Raw genomic sequence first — 13,221 nt, forward strand, 5'->3', positions numbered from 1 at the left:
GGCCGGGGCTCACAACATCTGCCACCTCCTCACCCGCAGGGCCCACGGCTTCTATGCTAGAGATGCTGGTGTCGCCCGCAGGAAAAACCTGGGACTACTCAGGAAGATTGTCTGTCAGGTAACGGCGATGCTTCCCGGCTCTGGCTTCCAGCCGAGGTGGTCTGAGCGTCAGTCCGCAGCCCAGGTGTCTGAGAGATCCCTGCTCACCCCGAGTAGCAAGTCTGGGGGGAAAAAGAGCTGCAGTTTTGCTGAAGAGAGTTAGAAGCGGTTAAATTTATTTCACGAGGCTCAGTCCTAGAAGAGAGTACTGTGCTGTGGAGAAACAGCAGAAGCACTTGTAAATCTAATGATCATGTTAGGAATAGCCTTTTATAAGATTCTGTATCACCTATTTCTTCCCCTAAGATGGCTTAATATTTAATACTGATATTAAATTAATCTTGTTTTGGGAGCATCATTGTTAACTTTGAATGAAGTTGTCACAACAAAATAAGATGATCAGTGGAGGTCTTCAGGTGAACGAATCCCTAATGTGTCAGTGAAACTTATGTTACAGAACAGGAATTAACAGGAATTTAAATTAATTAAAGGGGTAACAGACACAAACTGGAACACAGGAGGTTCCACTTCAATTTGAGAAGAAACTTCTTCTCAGTGAGGGTGACAGAGCACTGGCCCAGGCTGCCCAGAGAGGTTGTGGAGTCTCCTTCTCTGCAGACATTCAAAACCCGCCTGGACGCCTTCCTGTGTAACCTCATCTGGGTGTTCCTGCTCCGGCAGGGGGATTGGACTGGATGAGCTTTGGAGGTCCCTTCCAATCCCTAACGGTCTGGGATTCTGTAAACCAGGCTAAAGTGAACTTGTTTTTTCAATCAAAATTATTACTGTTCTCAGTGCTTCCAAATGCGTTGAAAGCGTATAAATGGAAGTCGGCAATTGTGTTGTATTGAAAATATGTTAATTAGAAGTCAGCTAAAGTGTCCACTTACACAATTAGGTGTGAGGCCATGCAAGGTTTATGGAAAAAAAAATTATTCCATCTGACTCTGACTTACAGAAATACTTATTTTTTGTAGGACTGGAAACTGTGTTAATGGAATAGATCTCATGATGTCTCTAATGCACACAAGTAACTTTATGTGAGTAGTTTATTCCATTAACATTTCAGGCACTTTTTGCAAGTAACTGTAAGAACATTTTTCTACCTTTTACACAAAACACCAACAGCAGGATGGGATCAGATATTTAGTGAATATGATTAATTACCGTCAAAGAGTTATGTGCATATTTATACTCTGGAGAATTTTGTCCTTTATTTTAAAAGTTGCCATTAAATTTTAGTTGCCAGTTCTAATTTCAATGCAGGCTAGATAATGACAAAATATTAATTACGTATGCTGTTCGTGAGAGCTAATAAAAAATATTCTTTTAAAAACAAAAGACAAAGTTTCCCTAAAAAAGGTCTTTTAATTGTCTTAGAAATAAATAAGATTTTCCTCTATGTGTTCAACAGCAAAGGTCCAATTAAAGAAAGTTATTAAGCTGCAAGAGCCAAGTAAGTTTTTTTCCAAAAGCAAGGTTTGTAACGAAAGCCATCACTGTTACAACCACTGTCTGTTTCAGGAAAGTACTAAATTCAAGAACGTGTGGACAACTCATTCTGCATCTCCTATTGCATACGAAAGAGGAAGAATTTACTTAGACAATTACCAGTGCTGTATTAGCAGGTAATAAAATTACAATTAAAAGTTAACTTGGCTGATGGTTTTAACACTGTGATTCTGTTTTAGACATGTTGCTAGCTTTGCTCATCTAAATAGCCCCTGTAAATTGAGTGGGACTTACAAACAAAACATAACCAGGTGCATAAATGTCTGTTAAAGTGCACTCAGATGCCATTGTGTCTTAATGTGACACGCACTTTGGTGAAGGGAAGCCTGATCTTACTGGTCTTGCATAACTTCAGCTTTCAGAGCACTTTAATAGGAGTGGAAGATCATCAGCATTCTATAATTTTGCACTTTTAAAAAGCCCAGTGAGCAGTCGTTCTTTGTCATCTGGTAACCAGCAGTGCGCTAAAGGATGTGTCACAAAATCAGCCTATGTAACAAGTTTGTACTGTGTCTGTGAATTCGGCATTAAAGAAGTAAATTATTGCTCGTGTAAAAGTACAGTGTGCTGAGTACTTGATGGGTTTTGTTAATGTTATTTTGAAGATCAGATCGGCTCTCTGATCTGGTGTACTCTCCTGTTCTACCATCAGCTGCAGAGGCACAGCTTAGGAGGCAGCACAGGGCAGGGCAGAGGATGGGAAGTCCTGCGTACACCAGTCCTAGTCCCTGCCCGTGCCCTTGTGAGGGAGGTAGCAGGGACTTGGAGAGCTGAATTGCTGAGTAAGTTGTTGTCAGAACAGTGTTGAGACAGCGTCATATGATACATAAAAGACAAATTACTCTATCAGTGTATACCACTGAGAGTTAATTAAATTAATCTATCACTTACAGCAAGGATCTAAATCTAGTTAGCCATGTTTTATTCCTACATTGTCTGAATGCTTTTCAGTACTGGGTTAACCTGTCTGGCACCTTTGAGGTTTACCTTTGTCTCATCTTCTCCCTGAGGGGAAAAGTGCACACTGCAAAGGTTTTATTCTAGTAGTAGGTTGGTTTTGTTGTTTGGTTTTTTTTAGTATCTGTACACGATGCCATGCCTTTGTAGTATGAAAGGCAACACTGGGAGAGGGGAGGGTTCCAGGATGACTATTAGTTGCTGATATATGCTTTATTTTTAATGTATATCACTAAAGTAAGAATGTTACTACTAAGTTTTTTATTTAAAAACAAAACACTAAACCACAAAACATAGAGAAGGTTAGCTTTTCAATTTAACATTACACTACCTGTTGTTTATTAGACTTTATTTAAGAGCAATTTCAGGTTATATTTCCAAAGTGAAAATAAGATGTTTAGATTTCTGATCCTGCGTAAAAAGAAGGCAGAATTTATAAAACTGTATGAAATAACTTGCTGTTGAAAGTAGTTTATAAAGTAGACTAATGATTAGCAATCGTTTTCCTCCAGCATTGCACAAGAGCCAAGAATACTTTATCAAAAGCCAAAGTGTTCTAAGTCAGAAAAAATAGAAGATGCTTTATTATTGGAATGCCGACTGGTAAGATCACTTTTTAATAGAGCATTGTTGTGCAAAACAAACCAAAAAACTTAAAGCTATCTAGAATAGAGCGTTCTTTCCCTCTGAACTATTTTCCCAGTGTTTTGATGCAGTTAGATACTTGTAAGGTTTGCAGCACGTGCTGGTTTCTTTTGAATGACTGTTTAGACGTATACTTCTCTGAATCTCTCAATAGCACATTCAAATGTGGGGGTTTTTTTGGTGAACTTCCATGGAAGATTTTTAGAAACAGTGCCTTTGTGCTTATGCAGCTAACTCTTTAATTCCTTACAACATAAACTCTGTTTAATTTTTTCTTTATTTTTAATTAGCAAGGGTAGCAAGTTTAGTTTAGTTTTTTAGTTTTTAGTTTAGTTTAGTTTTTGCAAGATCTGTTGACATTAAAAAAAAGCAGGTTAAGACCCATTAAAGCAGCTCTGCCCAAAAGCTGTTCTGCTGTTTCTAGCTAATAGATTATATCATTTTTCTCCTCCTTGAGGGGTTTTTGTCTCTCGTCCATTGTCCACAGAGTTTAGGAATATTAGCCCCATCCTTGAGGTGCCTAAAAATAAAGCACTGTGAATACCATTCTTAGCAGGTACTGTTGAGTTACCACTGAACGTCTTACTCTGCTATACATAAACAATTGTCTTTTCAGGACTGGTACAATTAGATCTGCAAGCAGTTATACTTCATCTGTGCAAGGCAGAGTTTTAGAAAGTGACTTTTCTAGAAAAGGTAACTGCCTTGCAAAAAGCGTGTCAGCAGATTATTGACGTGGTGGACTCTTTAGCACAGACATGAGCTTAGAGGTCCTGATGTAACTAGCAGGCAGCTTTCCACCTTCACTTTGTGAGGAATGGGTATTAACTTTCTGTGTTCTTGTAACGGTGTCAAAAGGTTATGGATCCTCCTGGCACAAAGGTTGGTTTTTTAATACTCTTTTGTTATGTAGGGGGAAACGCTACCAAGTCCATCAGACTATAAATCTTCCCTGATAGTCTTGACAGTGCAGAACTGGCTTCTGCGTCTCTCTGCTGATAGTGGAGAAGTACTGGAAAAAATATACCTTGCTGGTTCCTGCTGCAAATTCAGGTATTAAACATTGACTAGGCTTTATATAATTAACAATCATCAGTACTACACTAGAGACAGGGAATCACGTTTATTTTAGTACTATCCTATGTTCAAGTTTGTTAGTCTAGTGTATTACCTGGAGTTCCTGCATGCTGCCTTCTGCAGAAGAATCTCAGCAGCTTTATGGTATCGAGTTCCACAAAAACGAGGCTACTATTGTTTTTTCCCTGACAATTTTACAGCCTTTAATACTGCAGCAGCAACATACCAGGAGAGGACCTTTAAGAGCTGTAAAACAAACTTAAACATAGAAAAATATGTTTAAAGTTTAAGCTGTTTTTAAGCTGCAAGCATTCCTCTCCATAGAGTAGCCGTTTTGCTCTTTAAAAGCAAAGCAGTAACTGCTTCTGGTAGACGGCATCTTTTTTTTCCAGTTCTCAGAATAGATTATTTACTTTAGGCTGAAGGCTAAGAAAGCAGTCATTTGTGAAGGGAAGAAGAAAAATTAAGATAGCGAATGTTCATACTTTCAGATTTTTTTCTAACCATTCTGTGTGGAATAAGCCATTCCTAGTTCTGTGAGTTTTGCATTACTGCAGACAACAAACATCTCGGGCACCTTTCCCGAACCAGATACTGAGCAGTTTGCTTGGACACAGGGATCTCCCTAGATATAGATTATATCTTACGTGAAATAATGTCTTTATTTTAAAATTATTAAGATAGACATTTCTTGTCACCAATAGGTATCTAAGCTGGGATACTCCTCAAGAGGTAATGGTTGTAAAGTCAGCCCAGAATAAGCTCCCTGCAGCAGCACGGCAGGTAAGTGTTTGGTAAAAATCTGTCATTCTTAAATTTGTACAAAATTGATCCAAAAGATGTACAAGGACAGAGATGGAGACACGATGCTTTGTTATTATGGTAGTAAAGATGAAGATGTCTTACTGTTAATAAATGCCTCAAGTAGAATAACTCTGTTCTGTATTGTTAATCCTTCCCAGGCAGGTATCCAGCAGTCTGTATTGTTCTATCTTGCTGTATTCCAAGTTTTGCCTCTTTCCTTCATTGGAATGCTAGAAATAAACAAAAAGGTAAGTTAATTTCTCTGTTAATCATGATCTGAACTGTAGTTGTGTAAAAGGCATGGTTTAGGCAATTGTCCCAGAATTTCAAAAATCAGACCCACAGCTTACTCTCCTGAAACATTAATTGTGTCTGATAGGGGCACTGGGGGGAAAGTTCTTAATTTGAATGATCAGAAGAGAAAATACAAATGCATTCTGCTATTGGGTTACTTTTTGACATGTGGAAGGTCTTTAGCCTTTACTTATAGAAGTCATAAGAACTAGGGAAGCCTAAAGTGTTTATAGACTTTTTTTCATCTCTTTAAAGAAAGATGGAGGTGCATCTGACTCACACCTCGTAATAGACCAGGAATTCTATATGCAGTTACAAATATTTCCAATTCTATTATCATTGATATTGAATGGCAGTATGTAAATATGTGTCTTGCTCTATCAGTCAAGAGCAAACAACCTTTCTGAGGTTGGTTTGTGACCTCTAAGTAAGAGTGTATATATTGGGAAGCCTCAAGCCAGAGAACAGGTTTTACTCTTCTGGTGAAAAAAATACGTCTATTTTAAGACAAGAGAGCTCTGGATACAACTTATAAATGGAACAGTACAAATGTGCAAACTCTGTCTTCAGAGCTCTGTGAGCTACAGTCTCATTTGGCGTCCAGAGCTATTGGTACTTTCAGTTGGTGCTGCGTTGGGTTGAGGCTGTAATTGAGATTGGGCTGGCAAGTGAAGGAGCAGGGTTAAACACTTTTCATTTGAGCACATGAAAGTTTAGGGGCACTGTATATTGTTCTGTTCAAAATCAGTATCTAGTAGTGGAGAAAACAGTTGTTGTCAGTATGAAAGGTATTCTCAGTTTGTTTAAGAGGGGCATGCCAGATTCATCATGATCATAGTAGGCAAAATGTCTAAAAGAGTACTTCTTCAGTTGGGCCTGTAGTGAGGCCTCATCAGAGTAACTGGTTCAGCTGGGAATAACATCAGGGCAGAATTGGAGATTTGAGATTTTGAGGAAGCAAATGCAACACCAAACCTGATACAGATCAGCAGAATGTAACTGTTAGGTTAGAGTTAGGATTAGGGTTACTGTTCGAGACTGCAGAATGCACTTGATGCATCAGCTTTACTGAGATGGTGCACCACAGTAAATTCTGAGTTCAGACTAGCTAAGGTCTCAAAGATAGCAAGGAAAGTTTGTGGTCGGAAGACTATTAAGAGTTTGCATCTGTACTCTGTGACAGCTGGGTAATGTAGAGGTGGACACAGTCACAGTGTCATGATTAGACCAGTATTTGGTACTGGTGATGAAGCAAGAAGAGAGTACCTGAAATCAGTACTTTTAGATTGACGTGTTAGCTTTGCTAACGTTCCTGTGGGATGCTGGGCAATACAAGCTACCGGTGTATTACAGGAACTGGGTAACAGGATACGAAGACACAGTGAGAATTGGTTAGAGAATGAATCTGCTTGCAGAATGTGCCTGATGTAACCTCAGGTGTTACTGCAGTGCGAAGTATTACAGAAACTCGGCAAAACAGATGGGTTACAGAAAACGTTATGAACTACAACACTGATCGTAGGGTTTGATCAGAATAAAAACTTAAAGCGATTGCAAAATTGAGGACATAATGTTAGTATTTTGCATTGTCTCTCAGCTGTTTCTTCCCTAATAGAATATTTTTCTTCTCCTTTTTCCCTCCCCCCAGATATTTGGTAATAGCGTGACAGATGTCGGTGTTTCTAATGGTATCCTGATTGTAATGCATAGCATGGGTCTGGTCAGGCTCTATAACTTTCAGGCCATCTCTGAACAGGTAATGAAATACGAAATTTGTCTTACAGTCCATGCTATTTGAGGGCTACAAATAATAAATATTCATAAAATCCCACATAGGTACATGGGGAATGTGTGAAAGAATAGAGTTCCAGCCTAAATCTGTTTACAGTTGGAAGATGCAAATGCGTTTACTATCAGAAAGTTCTACCCATACCAGTTACAGGTGGCAAAACGTCAGAGACACAGGGTCAGACAGGCACTTTGGTGCATATAGAGAGGAGCTGTGTAAGTGCTAGACCAGGGTGTGCACTTCTGTACATGCCTTCCCCACTAGTCTGCAGTTATAGAGGAGTGTTAAGGCTGGAAACACTCACGGGTCACGGTAGATTGTTGGATCTCAAACAACAGCAGTGAGACTTTTGACTTTGTACTCTTCCAATTAAATATCAAACGTTAATGGAAAAATAAGACTTCAAGCAGTATCTAGCAAGTTAAAGAATGCAGTGGTAACAGAGCAGTAAAACTAAACAGCAATTAAATATGCATCAGTAAAGCTAAATTGTTCTGTGTTATTTTAGTTCACGGAGCAGCCGTTTGATCTGGGACATGAATTCAGCTGGAATGGCCAAGTGGGAGTTGTAGGAAAGTATCCATTTGGTCTTCCATGTAACATTAAAATAACAGGTATTTATGATATTTGTATTATCCTGGCTGGTGGCTTTTATGGATTGCTTATTATTTATTATATTATATTACATATTAATTATGACTTACTTCACACCAAGAAAAAACATCAAAATTACTGTGCTCATATTGTGCCGTAGCTGTATTTCTGGGTTTACATTATAGTAAAAATGTGCTTTGCTTTACTTCTAATTACAAGAATTAATTACATAGGACTTAATTAGAAAACTAGTACAGCAAGTAAGCTATTTGAAAAACTTCATAAGCGATGCATTAATGGGAAACACCTTCCTCATTGCTGAGAAGCAGCTGCTCTTGGCGCAGAGGAAGGGCTAGGGCTGGTGTTTGGAACACCCAGAAGCAGTACCTGGTGTGTAAGCAGAAGAGGTGAGAACGTTTAATCTGACTTGCAGAGGGAATTCAGGGAGACTGAATACAACTTGTCCGAGTTGCATTTTGATAATTCTAAGTTGTCAGGAATGTGGCAGTTTCAATAAAGGAAATTCCAGAGGAGAGAACAAGTTATCTATTAAAAACAGTTCTTACGCCTCAAATCATTAACTTCTACATGTTCTGCTTTGTGTAATCATTTCTGCTGGTGCATTTGAGATTAGAATTTGGTGCTAAAATTTTAATGAATGACCACGGCCTGAGACTTTCTTTGAAACTTTTTCTTTAAAAATACATTCTCACAAGTTCACACTTGAGACACTTCCAAAAAAACCCCAAACCCAAAAACCTCCCAGGTTTCACCAATATCAACTAATGCACACTTTTATTTCTTTAATTTTGAATGTTTCTATATTAAAGGGTTTTTGCAGGTGACTGTCCACATAAAAATGCCTTTGACCTGTATGCTTGCAAACAGGGTCAGATGATAACGGGCAAGCCAAGCCATTTTTACATAAACCTGAGGAAAGTACAAAGATGAAATACAGACTTACATAGTGAAGGCTTTCGGTTATAATGTAGTGTTTTATCAAAACAAAGTGATAGGCTGCTATAACTGACATCTCAGGTTCTGCAAAGGGAAATCTCTCCTTATTTTCCTCTCTGTCTCAGTCTGCAAAACCCCAATTTAATCTCAGGGGCCCTATGGAAAACATACCGTGGGAGCTTTAAGAGGAAGCCTACACCAGCTTTGTTCTTATGTCTTCTAGATCATTGTAGTGTTTAGTTTTGAGATTTAAAAACCACTGTACTGGAAAAAACGTTTTTTATCTTGAATCATATTCAAGAATTTGTGGTTAGGAAGTTTTGAGCCCTTGACAGACATTTGCCATGGCTGCTCTTTGCAGATAGTTGCATTCCTGTGGGTTTTGAGCTGTTTTGTTTTAAGAATGAGATGGCCAACTTACTGCTCAATGTAATGCAGTGCTTCAGTGAGAGAGATTTTAACAGCTTCAGGGTTTCAGTCTGCATTTACTATAATTTAACTGTGCCATTTTCCTGCTTATTTTGTCCTAGCCTCCCTCCAGAAATTTCCTGAAGGGATGGCAGTTACTATGGTGCTGTTTTTACCGTGTGTTAGGTACACTAGAGGAAGGGTATAGAGATCAGAACTTACAGGCTACCGCGTACCTGCCGTGTCATTTACAGCTATCGAATGGGAATTTAGTTTTGGTCACGGTGGGAGGAATGAAAAGGTACCTGTCAATATTAATGATGTCACTTTCTGAAAGTTTGAGAACAACTGTAGGTTGGCTCATTATTAGAGCATACAGGAGCTCCGTAAAAAACCACAGAGGAAGACACTTTGCTGAGGTATTTTTTACATTCAGAACAAACACTTGTCAGTGCTGCCAGGAACAACTTTACGGTTTTATGATTAGATGAGGCTGGAGAGTTTTAAGGAAATGAACAAAGAAGCTCAACTGGAAATTGGAAACTGGCAATGCTACAGAAAGGACTTACAAAGAATGAGAAAAGGTGTTGAGCAGCAAGAGCAAGCAACACAGAGCAGGAAAGAGGTACTTGAGGCCGTGGAGTCACGCTATCACGGTGGTTTAGGTGGCTGTGATCTTCCAGATCTCTGCCAAATGAACATAAAAAGAAAGGCATATTTTATCAGTAGCCTGTACTGCTTAGAATTTATGTATTATTGAAACACCTTTAGTCCCCCCACCATAGTTATGAGGGTCTGTCCAATATATATGCTTTTTTCAAAAAGAAAAAAAAATAGGGTACAATGTGAACAAATTTTCTTGGCTCACTTTTCATTTTCTGTCAAATTTTAGTTTCGTGGGTCCTCTGTTTATGCCTCCATCTTCAACATGCTCTACATTTTCAGCAGATGCCTGGGTTTTTATAACCTATAAGCAGACCTTTGTTCCGTCTTTCCTGCACAGAATCTCCCATTTCCTATGTGTTAGTCCAAAAGACAACTAGAAGACATTTCTCATCCACTTTTCAGCTTAGGAAAGACTTCGTTTCCATGGGCAGTGAACTAATTCCTTTCATTCTAAATGGCTAAGTTGTAAACGTGAATGAAGGAAAAAGAGAAAAGCCCTATGCAGACATAATGTCTGATGGGATCTGGATAACTATCTAGACTAAGCAGGACAAGAACAAGCCAAAATCTGCATGAGACCTTTGGGACACAAACTCCAGCTAAGAACCTTGTTGTCCTCATAGAAATTCAGCTTGGGCTTTTATTTTCTGCCTGTTTAAACGCTCCCTGTAATTGCAGATTTTCTCCACATTTTGTCTTTTTTTTTCCCCAGTACCTCTCTGTACTGTTAGAAAGAGGTGATCTTCAGTCTCAAATGGATTCAGTTATAGCGGCTGCAGAAATTGCTCTTATTTAACTAGTTGGTAGAAGCTGCAAAGCTCCATGCAGTCCATTTTGTTCAAAGATGCTTCTCTCATCTAGTATACAGAAAACTTCCGAGAACGGCGTATTATATCTGTGTAATTTATCCAAACTGAACTGAAGGGAGAACTAGGTACCTTTTGCCACCGGTTACAGAAATGCCTGGGTTTTTATTGATTTTTATGAACTCAGCTACAGAGTGTGTTAATTGTGATGTACGCTATTTTGTTGCATACCCAGAAGAAGGAATATTCAGATTTGGATATCTTTCTGCACCTAATACTGTGATTTGATACTGCTGCCATTAGCCTGTTTCCAGCTATTTATCACTATTTTTCCCAAGAGAACAGTGACCCTTTTGATGTGCTCTTTGATCTGTTCATGTGTACATCCTCTCTCATTCAGATGAGCTGGATTAATTGTATGTGTTTGCTCTGTCTTTGCTTATCCAGCTCATTTGGAATGAAGTAAGTGAAAAGTATTAGAAGAGCAGTTCAGCATGAAGACCTGAGAAGGCAGTAACCTTGCACAGGGAATTTCAGATGTGTGCCTGGATGCTCAGTGAGGTAGCATAGCTGGTGCTAGCAGAAAGATCACAGCTGATGTATCTCCACGAGTCTTCAGAAGGTCTGAAGAATGATAGAATCAGAATCATTAGAGTTGGAAAAGACATCTGAGATCATCATGTCCAACTGTCATATTAATATAGCTTTATTGGATTTAGAATTGTAAGAATCAATGGAATTATGATTGTTCTGCTACTAATGGTGTTAACATTACCAAATATTTGCAGATACCCCACCTCTGCTATTTGAAACATCTTCTCTGGAGAATGCATTTCAAATTGGAGGGTACCCTTGGCATTATATCATCACACCTAACAAGAAAAAACATAGAGGAGTCTTCCATATTTGTTCTCTGAAAGACAATGCTTTGGTAATATATTCAGATAGCAGCTTCTCTGAAATGAATGTGTATTATGTTTGTCTTCATCTCTTCTGAGTAGTGCTCAAGGTAACAAAACCCTTGTTTTCCAGAGTGGTGCTCTCACAGGGATCACCCCACAGTGTTACATCTGCTATCCAGTGGAGTCATGTGTAAAATGTTTTCTCCTAAGTTAGTACTGCTTCTGATATTTCCTTCATTCCAATATAATCGTAGCACTGTTAGTGCTATGTGGCACTGTATTCTTACCCTAAAAGTGAAGGCTTGAGCATCTTGTTACCCGATTCCTTGCATGGTAACAACATAATGCACTTCTGACTTGTCAGCCGACCAAATGGCATGGCTAAAGAAACGTTTTAAGTCTTAAGAAATCGCAGAGTAAGTTTCCTTACTGTCTGTAGGGACAGACTTCCCTACAAGCTTCTCTCTCTCCCTACAAAGAGTGTATCACTCAGTTTAATCCAGCATTCCTCATTACTTTTATGTACTATTCATCATACATTCTTTTGCATGAGCTCTCCATCTCAACTTTTATTTTTGATCTGGATTTGACTTGAAGATATTTCTGTAAGACAAGCACCTTCTAGGCCTGTCAGTTCATGGTTCTTCCCTTAAAAAAACTTCTTATTGGTAAATGTACTCCTCTCTTTTACTAGCCTGACCAAATCAGTGATCCTCCTCCTATCTCTTATTTTCAAAACAGAACTTTTGTAACCGTAGCTGAAGATCAATTTTGGTTCAAAGGTGCAATCCTTTCTCACCTAGTTTTTTCTGCATGGGTTCATACATTTGAAAATGTGAATGATCAGGGTCAGCTAAATTTAACAACAAAAAGCCACTGCCAAAATGCTGAAATTTTGGCCAGCTTGCAGCTGAAATCACGAGCTATCCCAGGCTTAAATGCTCCACAAATATTTGCACAAAAGAGGCTGAGCCTGAGGTTGGAAGCTCAAGTCAAAGTTTGCGCTAATGCGTTTCTCATGTCTTGCACTCAAATTGCTGGACTCATTGAAGTGTTTGCAGAGTGTAGGCTAAATCTTAATTTTGCTTAGTTTCAGGAGAGGTAAGACCATGTATAGCTGTGGTGCAAGGTAACTGCTTATTGCATATTTAAACATTTGAAACTGTTCCGTGGAATGTCTTGAGAATTGGAACATTATTGCTGCTGTTGTTGTTGTTGTTGTTGTTGTTCCACTGCCATCCTTTCTGGTTGTGACTAGGAGCAATAGTTAAAAGCCTTCCAGAGGTATGTGGAGAGCTCAGTATTTCCTCTTTAATTAGATCTGAGAGACTTTCAAAACACTAATATTCTAAGCTTTCTCTTCCTTCTTCAGGCAAAAAATGGCATACAGGATATGAAATGCTGTTCACTGGAACCTGATTGGATATATTTCCATCCAGATATGTCAGGCAGAATAATCCATGTGGGACCAAATTTGATAAAGTATGAGCCTTTTTTTTTTCCCCCCTCAAATCTTATTTTCATTAAAGGAGAAGTTACATGACTGCATAAATTCAGTAGTTTGGCAGTTTGCAGGCCAAGACACTCAGTAAGCCCTAGGAACTGTAAGATTTATGATGTCAGAATCAGAAGTTCGAGTAGAAACCTCTGCAGATTTCTACGTGGTGAATGTGGGCACTGGCTGGCAACACTAGATTTTGATAGGAAGAGC

At 38.8% G+C, this 13,221-nt stretch overlaps 1 protein-coding gene across 1 annotated transcript in view; it reads left to right on the top strand.

The window, feature by feature from the left end:
• Positions 1–10: 10 nt before the first annotated feature.
• The window catches only part of DCAF17 (DDB1 and CUL4 associated factor 17), a gene marked incomplete at its 5' end in the record, with an annotated part of 17,733 nt that continues 4,522 nt past the window's right edge, over positions 11–13,221 (top strand). The window contains 10 exons of the mRNA XM_010189445.1: positions 11–118; positions 1,624–1,727; positions 3,081–3,171; positions 4,127–4,266; positions 4,995–5,073; positions 5,253–5,342; positions 7,037–7,144; positions 7,686–7,791; positions 11,397–11,539; positions 12,883–12,992. Of these exons, the coding sequence (XP_010187747.1) occupies positions 11–118; positions 1,624–1,727; positions 3,081–3,171; positions 4,127–4,266; positions 4,995–5,073; positions 5,253–5,342; positions 7,037–7,144; positions 7,686–7,791; positions 11,397–11,539; positions 12,883–12,992 (1,079 nt within the window). The remainder of the gene's footprint in view (positions 119–1,623; positions 1,728–3,080; positions 3,172–4,126; positions 4,267–4,994; positions 5,074–5,252; positions 5,343–7,036; positions 7,145–7,685; positions 7,792–11,396; positions 11,540–12,882; positions 12,993–13,221) is intronic.

Source organism: Mesitornis unicolor, unplaced genomic scaffold (assembly GCF_000695765.1).
Source record: "Mesitornis unicolor isolate BGI_N332 unplaced genomic scaffold, ASM69576v1 scaffold41787, whole genome shotgun sequence".
Lineage (NCBI taxonomy): Eukaryota > Metazoa > Chordata > Aves > Mesitornithiformes > Mesitornithidae > Mesitornis > Mesitornis unicolor.